This window comes from Odocoileus virginianus, chromosome 24, assembly GCF_023699985.2.
Source record: "Odocoileus virginianus isolate 20LAN1187 ecotype Illinois chromosome 24, Ovbor_1.2, whole genome shotgun sequence".
In the NCBI taxonomy this organism is placed as follows: Eukaryota; Metazoa; Chordata; class Mammalia; order Artiodactyla; family Cervidae; genus Odocoileus; species Odocoileus virginianus.
In genome coordinates, this window is record NC_069697.1 from 37,223,697 (window position 1) to 37,239,689 (window position 15,993).

Here is a 15,993-nt window from a genome sequence, read left to right on the forward strand (position 1 = left end):
AACAGAAACATTTCCCTTTTCCCATATAAAATGTTTACACATATATAGTTCTTTGCTTCCAGTTAAAGGCTAAAATCTTGAACTTGGAAAATGCAAAAAAAGAAAAAGAAAAAAGAAAAGGCAAAATACATATTGTGCCCAGTAGTCACACACTAGTGACTATGAAATTAATTTACTATTATGATGTTCAATACATAATTTGAAGCAAGGTTATTCATTTAGATTAACATAACTATAGGCTGAATAGATAATAATTATATATAGTCTGGATCAAATTATATTCTAGTGATTAGTTTGTAAAATAATTTTACATAAGTAGAGTTTGTAATAGCAGCAAGAATAAGCATAGGGTAAATCTTTAAAACAGAAAAATAAAGAATAAACAATCTCTTCCTTAAATAACAGACAATTTAGTTACTAAAATCTAGGTTCTATTAGACAACCTGCAAACTGAGAAATGATGTTTTTCTCAATATGCTCATGATATGAGTACATTACTAGTCTGGAAACTTTGATAATATACTGTAGCCTTGAGTAAAGAATTTAATTCATTTATTGTTAGGAAAAAATTGCCTTATAAGTGTTTGTGAATTTTGTGTAATGTTTCAATAATTGCAAAAGAAATTAAGAAATAAAATTTTGATTTGTAAAACATAATATTATAGTTTTAATAAATAAAATGCCCCAAATCTTGCAGTTTCAGAATGGCAAAGGCCAAAGTTTGATAGTACATTAAAAGCTGTGAACCTCTTTTTATTATCTGCTGCTGTAGTTCTTATTTGCAGTTAGAAATGGGGAAATTTAAGATTTGTAAATATTAAAAGCAAAATTTTTTATTAATGGATAACTAAAGATCATTGTATATTTGCCTTAGTGGAAGATGCCCTTGTGGTAGAGAACAGACTTTGAATCAGTAAACAATGGATAGAAATACTGTCTTCACTATTTATTTGCTGTAGAACTTGGACCAAACTTATATAATATCTTTTTTAAGTTCTTCATGAGTAAAATGAGATAGCAATACTTACATAAATATTTAAATTAGACAGTATATTTAAAAGCACTGTATTAACTGGAATTATTATTACTTATTTTGCATTTTTAAATAGCCAGTGAGCATGAAAACAAATCCAAAAAATGCATCTGGCATCCCCTGCTTACTTACCAGTAGCAGTCAGGTCCAACTCTTTGCGACCCCATGGACTGTAGCCTGCCAGGCTCCTCTGTCCATGGGGATTCTCCAGACAAGAATATTGGAATGGCTGGCCATTTCCTCCTCCAGGGGAATCTTACTAACCCAGGAATCAAACCCACATCTCATATGTCTCCTGCATTGGCAGGCTAGTTCTTTACCACTAGCACCATCGGGGAATATTATTACCTAAATATGGCTAAATTGACTTGCCTTCATATGTGGCAACTTCACTTCCTGACTCCCAAGTTGTTCTCCTGGCTCCTGTGATTTTACCAGTTGATGACCCAGTTGTCTCAGATCCTTCAACTGATGGCCCAGTTGTCCATAATACTCCAGTTGATGATCTAGTTGTCTCTAAACCTACAATAGATGTTTGTGTTGTCCACATCACCCCAGATGATGGTCCAGTAGTGCCTAAACCTACAAGAGAGATTCTAGTGGTTCTTCTCAATCCATCTGTTGATACAGTTGTCCCTAATCTTTCAGCCGATTTTCCACTTGTTCTTGATCCTGTAACAGTGGTCCCTGCTTCTCCAGATGGTGGTCCAACTGTCTCTGAACCTATAATAGATGGTCCAGTTGTGCCCGATCCTCCAGGTCTAATGTTCCCTGTAGCATCAACTGATGATACAGTGGTGGATGATCTTATATCTCCTTTCCCAGTTGGCCTTGATCCTCTGGCTGATGGTCCAGTTGTTCCAAAGCCTACAAAAGAGATTGTAGTGGTTCCTGTCAGTCCATCTGTTGATCCAGGTGTCCCTCTTCCTTCAAGTGAAGATCCACTTGATCCTGATCTTGTAACAGTGGTCTCTATTTTGGCAGATAATGGACCAGCTGTCTCTGAACCTACAACAGATGGTCTACTTGCCCCTGATGCTCTAGGTCTAGTGGTTCCTATAGCACTGGCTGAAAATACAGTGGTTGATGAACCTAAATCTCTGGGCTCAGTTGTCCATGATTCTACAGTTGATGGTTCTATTGTTCCTGCATCTACAACAGATACTTTAGTAGTTCCAGTCAGGTCAGCTGATGACCTAATCGTCCCTGATGTTCCAGATGATGGTGCATCTGTTCCTGAAACTACAACAGATGTTCTGGAAGTTATTGTCAGTCTACCTGCTGTTCCAGTTGTCTGTGATCCTTCAATTGATGATCCACTGGTTGTTTCAGTAACACTGGTCCCTTTTTCTTCAGATGATAGTTCACTTGTCCTTGAAGCTACACCAGATGTTACAGTTGTCCTTGTCATTCCAGATGATGGTGCACTTGTTCCTGAAGCTACACTAGAAAACCTAGTGGTTGCAGTCAGTTCATCAAGTGATCGAGTTATCCCTGATACTTCACCTGATTTTCCACTTGTTCCTGATCCTATAACAGTGATCCTTGTTTCTCCAGGTAAAGGACCAGCTGTTCCTAAATCAACACTAGATATTCTAGTAGCTACTATCATTCCACCTGCTGATCCGGTTGTTTGTGATCCTTCAGCTGATGTTCTACGTGTTCCTGATTCAATAAAAGTGGTCCTTGTTTCTCCAGATAATGGTCTAGTTGTTCCTGAGCCTACTACAGAGATTCTAGTGGTTCTTGTCAGTCCATCTGCTGATCCAGTTCTCCCTGATCCTTCACTTAATGATCCATTAGTCCTAGATTCAGTAATAGTGGTTTCTCTCTTTCCAGATGACAGTTCAGTTGTCCCTGAACCTACAACTGAGATGCTAGTGGTTCTTGTCAGTCCATTTGTTGACCCAGATGTCCCTAATCCTTCACTTGGTGATCCACTAGTTCTGGACTCAATAAGAGTTGTCCCGGTTCCTCGAGATGATGGTCCAGTTGTCCTTGAGGCTACACCAGATATTATTGTTCTTGTCACTGCAGATGATGGTACATTTGTCCCAGAAGCAACAATAGATGTCTTAGTGGTTCTGGTAAGTCCAGTTGTTGATCCAGTTTTCCCTGGTCCTTCACCTGATGACCATCTAGTCCTAGATTCAGTAGCAGTGGCCCCTATATCTCCAGATGGTGGTCTAGTTGTCTCTGAATCTGCAACCAACAGTCTAGTGGTTCTGGTCAATTCAGCTGTAAATCCAGTTCTCCCTGATCTTTCACCTGAGGCTGCACTAGTTAGAGATTTGAAAACAGTGGTTCCTCTTTCTCCAGATGATGGTCTAGTTGTCCGTGAACCTACAACTGAGATTCTAGTGGTTCTGGTCAGTCCAGCTGTTGATCCAGATGTCCCTGATCCTTCACCAGATGATACACTAGTCATAGATTCAGTAAGAGTGGTTCCAATTTCTCCAGATGATGGTCCAGTTGTCCCTGAAACTACAACAGAGATTCTAGTGGTTCTTGTCAGTGCAGCTCCTGACGCAATTGTTCCTGATCCTTCATCTGATGATCCATTAAATCTCGTTTGAATAATAGTGGTCTTTGTTTCTACAGATGATGGTATAGATGTTTCTGAACCTGCCCCAGGGCTGGCAGGTGCTGCTGACCCTCCTGGGGACGACCCAGGGGTCACTGCTCCTCCAGATAAAGGTACACTGGTTCCAGACCGTAGAAAACTAGGCCCTGTTGCTCCAGACAATGTGACCGTTGACTCGGAACTGACCGGAGGTCTTGCCCTTGCTTCTGGGCTTGCACTGGCTGACGCAGGGGTCACAGGCGCCTCAGGTAGAGGTGTGCTGGCTCCTGATCCGATAACACTTGCCCCTGTGGCTCCAGCCAACGGGGAAGCTGTCGCTGAACCTTCACCACCTGCGCCAGCTGCTTGCGAGCTTCCCGGTGATGATCCAGGGGTCCCCGGTGCTCCAGATAGAGGTACGCTGGTTCCTGATGGCACACTGGCCCCTGTTTCTCCTGATAACGGGGCAGTAGGCTTTGAGCCTGCACCACTCCCTCCAGTGGCTGCAAATCCTCCTCGTGTGGAGCCAGGCAACCCTGACACGGCAGTTGAAGGTAAAGTGGCCTCGGATCCTGTGGCCTTGGTGCTTGCCACCCCAGGCACTAGGGTGGTGGGCTCTGAGACCGCACCAGGTGGTTGAATTGTTTCTGATCCTCCGGGCACTGACGAACTGCTCTCCGATGTTTCACCTGGAGGCAGGCTGGTTCCGAACCCGACAGCAGTCGTCCTCGCAGCTCCAGACGGTGTGGCAGTTTGCTGGGAATCGACGCCAGGTGTCCCAGCTACTGCTGACCCTCCGGTCGTGGGTCCAGCTGTGGCTGGCATTCCAGATGAGGGGAACCGGGTGCCTGATTGTCCAGCATTAGTCCCTGTTGCTCCAGATGATGGGACAGTGGGCTGAGAACCTTCAGCAGATACTGCAGTTGCGCCTGACCTTCCTGGTGCCGACCCAGGGCTCCCTGGTGCTCCAGATGAGGGTGAGCTGGCTCCTGATGCTGTGACACCAGTCCCTCTGGCTCCAGGGAGGTGGACCGTTGTTCCTGAACCTGCCCCAGGGCTGGCAGGTGCTGCTGACCCTCCTGGGGACGACCCAGGGGTCACTGCTCCTCCAGATAAAGGTACACTGGTTCCAGACCGTAGAAAACTAGGCCCTGTTGCTCCAGACAATGTGACCGTTGACTCGGAACTGACCGGAGGTCTTGCCCTTGCTTCTGGGCTTGCACTGGCTGACGCAGGGGTCACAGGCGCCTCAGGTAGAGGTGTGCTGGCTCCTGATCCGATAACACTTGCCCCTGTGGCTCCAGCCAACGGGGAAGCTGTCGCTGAACCTTCACCACCTGCGCCAGCTGCTTGCGAGCTTCCCGGTGATGATCCAGGGGTCCCCGGTGCTCCAGATAGAGGTACGCTGGTTCCTGATGGCACACTGGCCCCTGTTTCTCCTGATAACGGGGCAGTAGGCTTTGAGCCTGCACCACTCCCTCCAGTGGCTGCAAATCCTCCTCGTGTGGAGCCAGGCAACCCTGACACGGCAGTTGAAGGTAAAGTGGCCTCGGATCCTGTGGCCTTGGTGCTTGCCACCCCAGGCACTAGGGTGGTGGGCTCTGAGACCGCACCAGGTGGTTGAATTGTTTCTGATCCTCCGGGCACTGACGAACTGCTCTCCGATGTTTCACCTGGAGGCAGGCTGGTTCCGAACCCGACAGCAGTCGTCCTCGCAGCTCCAGACGGTGTGGCAGTTTGCTGGGAATCGACGCCAGGTGTCCCAGCTACTGCTGACCCTCCGGTCGTGGGTCCAGCTGTGGCTGGTATTCCAGATGAGGGGAACCGGGTGCCTGATTGTCCAGCATTAGTCCCTGTTGCTCCAGATGATGGGACAGTGGGCTGAGAACCTTCAGCAGATACTGCAGTTGCGCCTGACCTTCCTGGTGCCGACCCAGGGCTCCCTGGTGCTCCAGATGAGGGTGAGCTGGCTCCTGATGCTGTGACACCAGTCCCTCTGGCTCCAGGGAGGTGGACCGTTGTTCCTGAACCTGCCCCAGGGCTGGCAGGTGCTGCTGACCCTCCTGGGGACGACCCAGGGGTCACTGCTCCTCCAGATAAAGGTACACTGGTTCCAGACCGTAGAAAACTAGGCCCTGTTGCTCCAGACAATGTGACCGTTGACTCGGAACTGACCGGAGGTCTTGCCCTTGCTTCTGGGCTTGCACTGGCTGACGCAGGGGTCACAGGCGCCTCAGGTAGAGGTGTGCTGGCTCCTGATCCGATAACACTTGCCCCTGTGGCTCCAGCCAACGGGGAAGCTGTCGCTGAACCTTCACCACCTGCGCCAGCTGCTTGCGAGCTTCCCGGTGATGATCCAGGGGTCCCCGGTGCTCCAGATAGAGGTACGCTGGTTCCTGATGGCACACTGGCCCCTGTTTCTCCTGATAACGGGGCAGTAGGCTTTGAGCCTGCACCACTCCCTCCAGTGGCTGCAAATCCTCCTCGTGTGGAGCCAGGCAACCCTGACACGGCAGTTGAAGGTAAAGTGGCCTCGGATCCTGTGGCCTTGGTGCTTGCCACCCCAGGCACTAGGGTGGTGGGCTCTGAGACCGCACCAGGTGGTTGAATTGTTTCTGATCCTCCGGGCACTGACGAACTGCTCTCCGATGTTTCACCTGGAGGCAGGCTGGTTCCGAACCCGACAGCAGTCGTCCTCGCAGCTCCAGACGGTGTGGCAGTTTGCTGGGAATCGACGCCAGGTGTCCCAGCTACTGCTGACCCTCCGGTCGTGGGTCCAGCTGTGGCTGGTATTCCAGATGAGGGGAACCGGGTGCCTGATTGTCCAGCATTAGTCCCTGTTGCTCCAGATGATGGGACAGTGGGCTGAGAACCTTCAGCAGATACTGCAGTTGCGCCTGACCTTCCTGGTGCCGACCCAGGGCTCCCTGGTGCTCCAGATGAGGGTGAGCTGGCTCCTGATGCTGTGACACCAGTCCCTCTGGCTCCAGGGAGGTGGACCGTTGTTCCTGAACCTGCCCCAGGGCTGGCAGGTGCTGCTGACCCTCCTGGGGACGACCCAGGGGTCACTGCTCCTCCAGATAAAGGTACACTGGTTCCAGACCGTAGAAAACTAGGCCCTGTTGCTCCAGACAATGTGACCGTTGACTCGGAACTGACCGGAGGTCTTGCCCTTGCTTCTGGGCTTGCACTGGCTGACGCAGGGGTCACAGGCGCCTCAGGTAGAGGTGTGCTGGCTCCTGATCCGATAACACTTGCCCCTGTGGCTCCAGCCAACGGGGAAGCTGTCGCTGAACCTTCACCACCTGCGCCAGCTGCTTGCGAGCTTCCCGGTGATGATCCAGGGGTCCCCGGTGCTCCAGATAGAGGTACGCTGGTTCCTGATGGCACACTGGCCCCTGTTTCTCCTGATAACGGGGCAGTAGGCTTTGAGCCTGCACCACTCCCTCCAGTGGCTGCAAATCCTCCTCGTGTGGAGCCAGGCAACCCTGACACGGCAGTTGAAGGTAAAGTGGCCTCGGATCCTGTGGCCTTGGTGCTTGCCACCCCAGGCACTAGGGTGGTGGGCTCTGAGACCGCACCAGGTGGTTGAATTGTTTCTGATCCTCCGGGCACTGACGAACTGCTCTCCGATGTTTCACCTGGAGGCAGGCTGGTTCCGAACCCGACAGCAGTCGTCCTCGCAGCTCCAGACGGTGTGGCAGTTTGCTGGGAATCGACGCCAGGTGTCCCAGCTACTGCTGACCCTCCGGTCGTGGGTCCAGCTGTGGCTGGTATTCCAGATGAGGGGAACCGGGTGCCTGATTGTCCAGCATTAGTCCCTGTTGCTCCAGATGATGGGACAGTGGGCTGAGAACCTTCAGCAGATACTGCAGTTGCGCCTGACCTTCCTGGTGCCGACCCAGGGCTCCCTGGTGCTCCAGATGAGGGTGAGCTGGCTCCTGATGCTGTGACACCAGTCCCTCTGGCTCCAGGGAGGTGGACCGTTGTTCCTGAACCTGCCCCAGGGCTGGCAGGTGCTGCTGACCCTCCTGGGGACGACCCAGGGGTCACTGCTCCTCCAGATAAAGGTACACTGGTTCCAGACCGTAGAAAACTAGGCCCTGTTGCTCCAGACAATGTGACCGTTGACTCGGAACTGACCGGAGGTCTTGCCCTTGCTTCTGGGCTTGCACTGGCTGACGCAGGGGTCACAGGCGCCTCAGGTAGAGGTGTGCTGGCTCCTGATCCGATAACACTTGCCCCTGTGGCTCCAGCCAACGGGGAAGCTGTCGCTGAACCTTCACCACCTGCGCCAGCTGCTTGCGAGCTTCCCGGTGATGATCCAGGGGTCCCCGGTGCTCCAGATAGAGGTACGCTGGTTCCTGATGGCACACTGGCCCCTGTTTCTCCTGATAACGGGGCAGTAGGCTTTGAGCCTGCACCACTCCCTCCAGTGGCTGCAAATCCTCCTCGTGTGGAGCCAGGCAACCCTGACACGGCAGTTGAAGGTAAAGTGGCCTCGGATCCTGTGGCCTTGGTGCTTGCCACCCCAGGCACTAGGGTGGTGGGCTCTGAGACCGCACCAGGTGGTTGAATTGTTTCTGATCCTCCGGGCACTGACGAACTGCTCTCCGATGTTTCACCTGGAGGCAGGCTGGTTCCGAACCCGACAGCAGTCGTCCTCGCAGCTCCAGACGGTGTGGCAGTTTGCTGGGAATCGACGCCAGGTGTCCCAGCTACTGCTGACCCTCCGGTCGTGGGTCCAGCTGTGGCTGGTATTCCAGATGAGGGGAACCGGGTGCCTGATTGTCCAGCATTAGTCCCTGTTGCTCCAGATGATGGGACAGTGGGCTGAGAACCTTCAGCAGATACTGCAGTTGCGCCTGACCTTCCTGGTGCCGACCCAGGGCTCCCTGGTGCTCCAGATGAGGGTGAGCTGGCTCCTGATGCTGTGACACCAGTCCCTCTGGCTCCAGGGAGGTGGACCGTTGTTCCTGAACCTGCCCCAGGGCTGGCAGGTGCTGCTGACCCTCCTGGGGACGACCCAGGGGTCACTGCTCCTCCAGATAAAGGTACACTGGTTCCAGACCGTAGAAAACTAGGCCCTGTTGCTCCAGACAATGTGACCGTTGACTCGGAACTGACCGGAGGTCTTGCCCTTGCTTCTGGGCTTGCACTGGCTGACGCAGGGGTCACAGGCGCCTCAGGTAGAGGTGTGCTGGCTCCTGATCCGATAACACTTGCCCCTGTGGCTCCAGCCAACGGGGAAGCTGTCGCTGAACCTTCACCACCTGCGCCAGCTGCTTGCGAGCTTCCCGGTGATGATCCAGGGGTCCCCGGTGCTCCAGATAGAGGTACGCTGGTTCCTGATGGCACACTGGCCCCTGTTTCTCCTGATAACGGGGCAGTAGGCTTTGAGCCTGCACCACTCCCTCCAGTGGCTGCAAATCCTCCTCGTGTGGAGCCAGGCAACCCTGACACGGCAGTTGAAGGTAAAGTGGCCTCGGATCCTGTGGCCTTGGTGCTTGCCACCCCAGGCACTAGGGTGGTGGGCTCTGAGACCGCACCAGGTGGTTGAATTGTTTCTGATCCTCCGGGCACTGACGAACTGCTCTCCGATGTTTCACCTGGAGGCAGGCTGGTTCCGAACCCGACAGCAGTCGTCCTCGCAGCTCCAGACGGTGTGGCAGTTTGCTGGGAATCGACGCCAGGTGTCCCAGCTACTGCTGACCCTCCGGTCGTGGGTCCAGCTGTGGCTGGTATTCCAGATGAGGGGAACCGGGTGCCTGATTGTCCAGCATTAGTCCCTGTTGCTCCAGATGATGGGACAGTGGGCTGAGAACCTTCAGCAGATACTGCAGTTGCGCCTGACCTTCCTGGTGCCGACCCAGGGCTCCCTGGTGCTCCAGATGAGGGTGAGCTGGCTCCTGATGCTGTGACACCAGTCCCTCTGGCTCCAGGGAGGTGGACCGTTGTTCCTGAACCTGCCCCAGGGCTGGCAGGTGCTGCTGACCCTCCTGGGGACGACCCAGGGGTCACTGCTCCTCCAGATAAAGGTACACTGGTTCCAGACCGTAGAAAACTAGGCCCTGTTGCTCCAGACAATGTGACCGTTGACTCGGAACTGACCGGAGGTCTTGCCCTTGCTTCTGGGCTTGCACTGGCTGACGCAGGGGTCACAGGCGCCTCAGGTAGAGGTGTGCTGGCTCCTGATCCGATAACACTTGCCCCTGTGGCTCCAGCCAACGGGGAAGCTGTCGCTGAACCTTCACCACCTGCGCCAGCTGCTTGCGAGCTTCCCGGTGATGATCCAGGGGTCCCCGGTGCTCCAGATAGAGGTACGCTGGTTCCTGATGGCACACTGGCCCCTGTTTCTCCTGATAACGGGGCAGTAGGCTTTGAGCCTGCACCACTCCCTCCAGTGGCTGCAAATCCTCCTCGTGTGGAGCCAGGCAACCCTGACACGGCAGTTGAAGGTAAAGTGGCCTCGGATCCTGTGGCCTTGGTGCTTGCCACCCCAGGCACTAGGGTGGTGGGCTCTGAGACCGCACCAGGTGGTTGAATTGTTTCTGATCCTCCGGGCACTGACGAACTGCTCTCCGATGTTTCACCTGGAGGCAGGCTGGTTCCGAACCCGACAGCAGTCGTCCTCGCAGCTCCAGACGGTGTGGCAGTTTGCTGGGAATCGACGCCAGGTGTCCCAGCTACTGCTGACCCTCCGGTCGTGGGTCCAGCTGTGGCTGGTATTCCAGATGAGGGGAACCGGGTGCCTGATTGTCCAGCATTAGTCCCTGTTGCTCCAGATGATGGGACAGTGGGCTGAGAACCTTCAGCAGATACTGCAGTTGCGCCTGACCTTCCTGGTGCCGACCCAGGGCTCCCTGGTGCTCCAGATGAGGGTGAGCTGGCTCCTGATGCTGTGACACCAGTCCCTCTGGCTCCAGGGAGGTGGACCGTTGTTCCTGAACCTGCCCCAGGGCTGGCAGGTGCTGCTGACCCTCCTGGGGACGACCCAGGGGTCACTGCTCCTCCAGATAAAGGTACACTGGTTCCAGACCGTAGAAAACTAGGCCCTGTTGCTCCAGACAATGTGACCGTTGACTCGGAACTGACCGGAGGTCTTGCCCTTGCTTCTGGGCTTGCACTGGCTGACGCAGGGGTCACAGGCGCCTCAGGTAGAGGTGTGCTGGCTCCTGATCCGATAACACTTGCCCCTGTGGCTCCAGCCAACGGGGAAGCTGTCGCTGAACCTTCACCACCTGCGCCAGCTGCTTGCGAGCTTCCCGGTGATGATCCAGGGGTCCCCGGTGCTCCAGATAGAGGTACGCTGGTTCCTGATGGCACACTGGCCCCTGTTTCTCCTGATAACGGGGCAGTAGGCTTTGAGCCTGCACCACTCCCTCCAGTGGCTGCAAATCCTCCTCGTGTGGAGCCAGGCAACCCTGACACGGCAGTTGAAGGTAAAGTGGCCTCGGATCCTGTGGCCTTGGTGCTTGCCACCCCAGGCACTAGGGTGGTGGGCTCTGAGACCGCACCAGGTGGTTGAATTGTTTCTGATCCTCCGGGCACTGACGAACTGCTCTCCGATGTTTCACCTGGAGGCAGGCTGGTTCCGAACCCGACAGCAGTCGTCCTCGCAGCTCCAGACGGTGTGGCAGTTTGCTGGGAATCGACGCCAGGTGTCCCAGCTACTGCTGACCCTCCGGTCGTGGGTCCAGCTGTGGCTGGTATTCCAGATGAGGGGAACCGGGTGCCTGATTGTCCAGCATTAGTCCCTGTTGCTCCAGATGATGGGACAGTGGGCTGAGAACCTTCAGCAGATACTGCAGTTGCGCCTGACCTTCCTGGTGCCGACCCAGGGCTCCCTGGTGCTCCAGATGAGGGTGAGCTGGCTCCTGATGCTGTGACACCAGTCCCTCTGGCTCCAGGGAGGTGGACCGTTGTTCCTGAACCTGCCCCAGGGCTGGCAGGTGCTGCTGACCCTCCTGGGGACGACCCAGGGGTCACTGCTCCTCCAGATAAAGGTACACTGGTTCCAGACCGTAGAAAACTAGGCCCTGTTGCTCCAGACAATGTGACCGTTGACTCGGAACTGACCGGAGGTCTTGCCCTTGCTTCTGGGCTTGCACTGGCTGACGCAGGGGTCACAGGCGCCTCAGGTAGAGGTGTGCTGGCTCCTGATCCGATAACACTTGCCCCTGTGGCTCCAGCCAACGGGGAAGCTGTCGCTGAACCTTCACCACCTGCGCCAGCTGCTTGCGAGCTTCCCGGTGATGATCCAGGGGTCCCCGGTGCTCCAGATAGAGGTACGCTGGTTCCTGATGGCACACTGGCCCCTGTTTCTCCTGATAACGGGGCAGTAGGCTTTGAGCCTGCACCACTCCCTCCAGTGGCTGCAAATCCTCCTCGTGTGGAGCCAGGCAACCCTGACACGGCAGTTGAAGGTAAAGTGGCCTCGGATCCTGTGGCCTTGGTGCTTGCCACCCCAGGCACTAGGGTGGTGGGCTCTGAGACCGCACCAGGTGGTTGAATTGTTTCTGATCCTCCGGGCACTGACGAACTGCTCTCCGATGTTTCACCTGGAGGCAGGCTGGTTCCGAACCCGACAGCAGTCGTCCTCGCAGCTCCAGACGGTGTGGCAGTTTGCTGGGAATCGACGCCAGGTGTCCCAGCTACTGCTGACCCTCCGGTCGTGGGTCCAGCTGTGGCTGGTATTCCAGATGAGGGGAACCGGGTGCCTGATTGTCCAGCATTAGTCCCTGTTGCTCCAGATGATGGGACAGTGGGCTGAGAACCTTCAGCAGATACTGCAGTTGCGCCTGACCTTCCTGGTGCCGACCCAGGGCTCCCTGGTGCTCCAGATGAGGGTGAGCTGGCTCCTGATGCTGTGACACCAGTCCCTCTGGCTCCAGGGAGGTGGACCGTTGTTCCTGAACCTGCCCCAGGGCTGGCAGGTGCTGCTGACCCTCCTGGGGACGACCCAGGGGTCACTGCTCCTCCAGATAAAGGTACACTGGTTCCAGACCGTAGAAAACTAGGCCCTGTTGCTCCAGACAATGTGACCGTTGACTCGGAACTGACCGGAGGTCTTGCCCTTGCTTCTGGGCTTGCACTGGCTGACGCAGGGGTCACAGGCGCCTCAGGTAGAGGTGTGCTGGCTCCTGATCCGATAACACTTGCCCCTGTGGCTCCAGCCAACGGGGAAGCTGTCGCTGAACCTTCACCACCTGCGCCAGCTGCTTGCGAGCTTCCCGGTGATGATCCAGGGGTCCCCGGTGCTCCAGATAGAGGTACGCTGGTTCCTGATGGCACACTGGCCCCTGTTTCTCCTGATAACGGGGCAGTAGGCTTTGAGCCTGCACCACTCCCTCCAGTGGCTGCAAATCCTCCTCGTGTGGAGCCAGGCAACCCTGACACGGCAGTTGAAGGTAAAGTGGCCTCGGATCCTGTGGCCTTGGTGCTTGCCACCCCAGGCACTAGGGTGGTGGGCTCTGAGACCGCACCAGGTGGTTGAATTGTTTCTGATCCTCCGGGCACTGACGAACTGCTCTCCGATGTTTCACCTGGAGGCAGGCTGGTTCCGAACCCGACAGCAGTCGTCCTCGCAGCTCCAGACGGTGTGGCAGTTTGCTGGGAATCGACGCCAGGTGTCCCAGCTACTGCTGACCCTCCGGTCGTGGGTCCAGCTGTGGCTGGTATTCCAGATGAGGGGAACCGGGTGCCTGATTGTCCAGCATTAGTCCCTGTTGCTCCAGATGATGGGACAGTGGGCTGAGAACCTTCAGCAGATACTGCAGTTGCGCCTGACCTTCCTGGTGCCGACCCAGGGCTCCCTGGTGCTCCAGATGAGGGTGAGCTGGCTCCTGATGCTGTGACACCAGTCCCTCTGGCTCCAGGGAGGTGGACCGTTGTTCCTGAACCTGCCCCAGGGCTGGCAGGTGCTGCTGACCCTCCTGGGGACGACCCAGGGGTCACTGCTCCTCCAGATAAAGGTACACTGGTTCCAGACCGTAGAAAACTAGGCCCTGTTGCTCCAGACAATGTGACCGTTGACTCGGAACTGACCGGAGGTCTTGCCCTTGCTTCTGGGCTTGCACTGGCTGACGCAGGGGTCACAGGCGCCTCAGGTAGAGGTGTGCTGGCTCCTGATCCGATAACACTTGCCCCTGTGGCTCCAGCCAACGGGGAAGCTGTCGCTGAACCTTCACCACCTGCGCCAGCTGCTTGCGAGCTTCCCGGTGATGATCCAGGGGTCCCCGGTGCTCCAGATAGAGGTACGCTGGTTCCTGATGGCACACTGGCCCCTGTTTCTCCTGATAACGGGGCAGTAGGCTTTGAGCCTGCACCACTCCCTCCAGTGGCTGCAAATCCTCCTCGTGTGGAGCCAGGCAACCCTGACACGGCAGTTGAAGGTAAAGTGGCCTCGGATCCTGTGGCCTTGGTGCTTGCCACCCCAGGCACTAGGGTGGTGGGCTCTGAGACCGCACCAGGTGGTTGAATTGTTTCTGATCCTCCGGGCACTGACGAACTGCTCTCCGATGTTTCACCTGGAGGCAGGCTGGTTCCGAACCCGACAGCAGTCGTCCTCGCAGCTCCAGACGGTGTGGCAGTTTGCTGGGAATCGACGCCAGGTGTCCCAGCTACTGCTGACCCTCCGGTCGTGGGTCCAGCTGTGGCTGGTATTCCAGATGAGGGGAACCGGGTGCCTGATTGTCCAGCATTAGTCCCTGTTGCTCCAGATGATGGGACAGTGGGCTGAGAACCTTCAGCAGATACTGCAGTTGCGCCTGACCTTCCTGGTGCCGACCCAGGGCTCCCTGGTGCTCCAGATGAGGGTGAGCTGGCTCCTGATGCTGTGACACCAGTCCCTCTGGCTCCAGGGAGTTGGACCGTTGTTCCTGAACCTGCCCCAGGGCTGGCAGGTGCTGCTGACCCTCCTGGGGACGACCCAGGGGTCACTGCTCCTCCAGATAAAGGTACACTGGTTCCAGACCGTAGAAAACTAGGCCCTGTTGCTCCAGACAATGTGACCGTTGACTCGGAACTGACCGGAGGTCTTGCCCTTGCTTCTGGGCTTGCACTGGCTGACGCAGGGGTCACAGGCGCCTCAGGTAGAGGTGTGCTGGCTCCTGATCCGATAACACTTGCCCCTGTGGCTCCAGCCAACGGGGAAGCTGTCGCTGAACCTTCACCACCTGCGCCAGCTGCTTGCGAGCTTCCCGGTGATGATCCAGGGGTCCCCGGTGCTCCAGATAGAGGTACGCTGGTTCCTGATGGCACACTGGCCCCTGTTTCTCCTGATAACGGGGCAGTAGGCTTTGAGCCTGCACCACTCCCTCCAGTGGCTGCAAATCCTCCTCGTGTGGAGCCAGGCAACCCTGACACGGCAGTTGAAGGTAAAGTGGCCTCGGATCCTGTGGCCTTGGTGCTTGCCACCCCAGGCACTGGAGTGGTGGGCTCTGAGACCGCACCAGGTGGTTGAATTGTTTCTGATCCTCTGGGCACTGATGAACTGCTCTCCTTACTTTCAAGAGATTGTCCAGTTATCCCTGTTGAAAAATGAGTTACCTTGTCAGTATTGTTTTTTACCTCTCCTGTCCCTCAAGATATGAATTTTCTTGTTTTTTGTCTCTGCCCTACATAGTTTTCGTGCCCCTTCTACGCCCTTTCAACTTCCAAATTCTGCTGCCTTTCATTCTTCTACAACACATTTTCTTGCTAATTATTCTTTATTATCCTTCTTCTTTTATCCAATCAAGAGTCATTTATTGAGTATTTTATCTATCATGTAAACTCTCCACAATTTGTCATTTATACTCTGTTAAATGAGAACACTACTGTGACACATGTATTATTTTTAAGTGTTTTTGTAAGATTATATAGCTATTAAATAAATTTGCCCCAGAGTGTCCTGCATAACATAAATGAATTTACCATTCAACCAATTAAACTATTCACAAACAAGATATATATCAAATCCTTAAGATGAACGAAGTGATATCTAGCATGAAGAGTTCAATTTTACACTGCCTGTCTAGCAAATCCTCTCTGACAAGATGCTATTAATTTTGAGATGTGGCAAGAAGCACACAGCTCCATGCAACTCTAGGAAAATATCTTTCCAAACCATGTATTCAGACAATGCAAAAACTGACATGAGCCGCTTATGCTAGAGAAGCAGAACTAGGTAAATATATATGAATTATGGTGGGTTAGGGGAGATGAGGTCATGTTTGTGCAAGTTAATGTAAATCAGGGGAGGAAAACCGGACATTTTTCTAAATGCAGTGGGATATAATTTTATGCCAAGAAGTGATATATTTATATATATTAAAAATCCCTCTTTCTACTCTGTAGAGAGTATAAGGTAAGTGTGTACAATAATAGTTGGTAGACCCGCATGAGGTGATTTCAG

General features: G+C 54.3%; 1 protein-coding gene across 1 annotated transcript in view; it reads right to left on the minus strand.

Moving 5' to 3' along the window:
* Positions 1–15,993, minus strand: part of LOC110142997 (mucin-19) — a 127,956-nt gene that overhangs the window by 31,404 nt on the left and 80,559 nt on the right. The window contains 1 exon segment of the mRNA XM_070454850.1: positions 1,393–15,127. Coding sequence (XP_070310951.1) covers positions 1,393–15,127 — 13,735 coding nt within the window.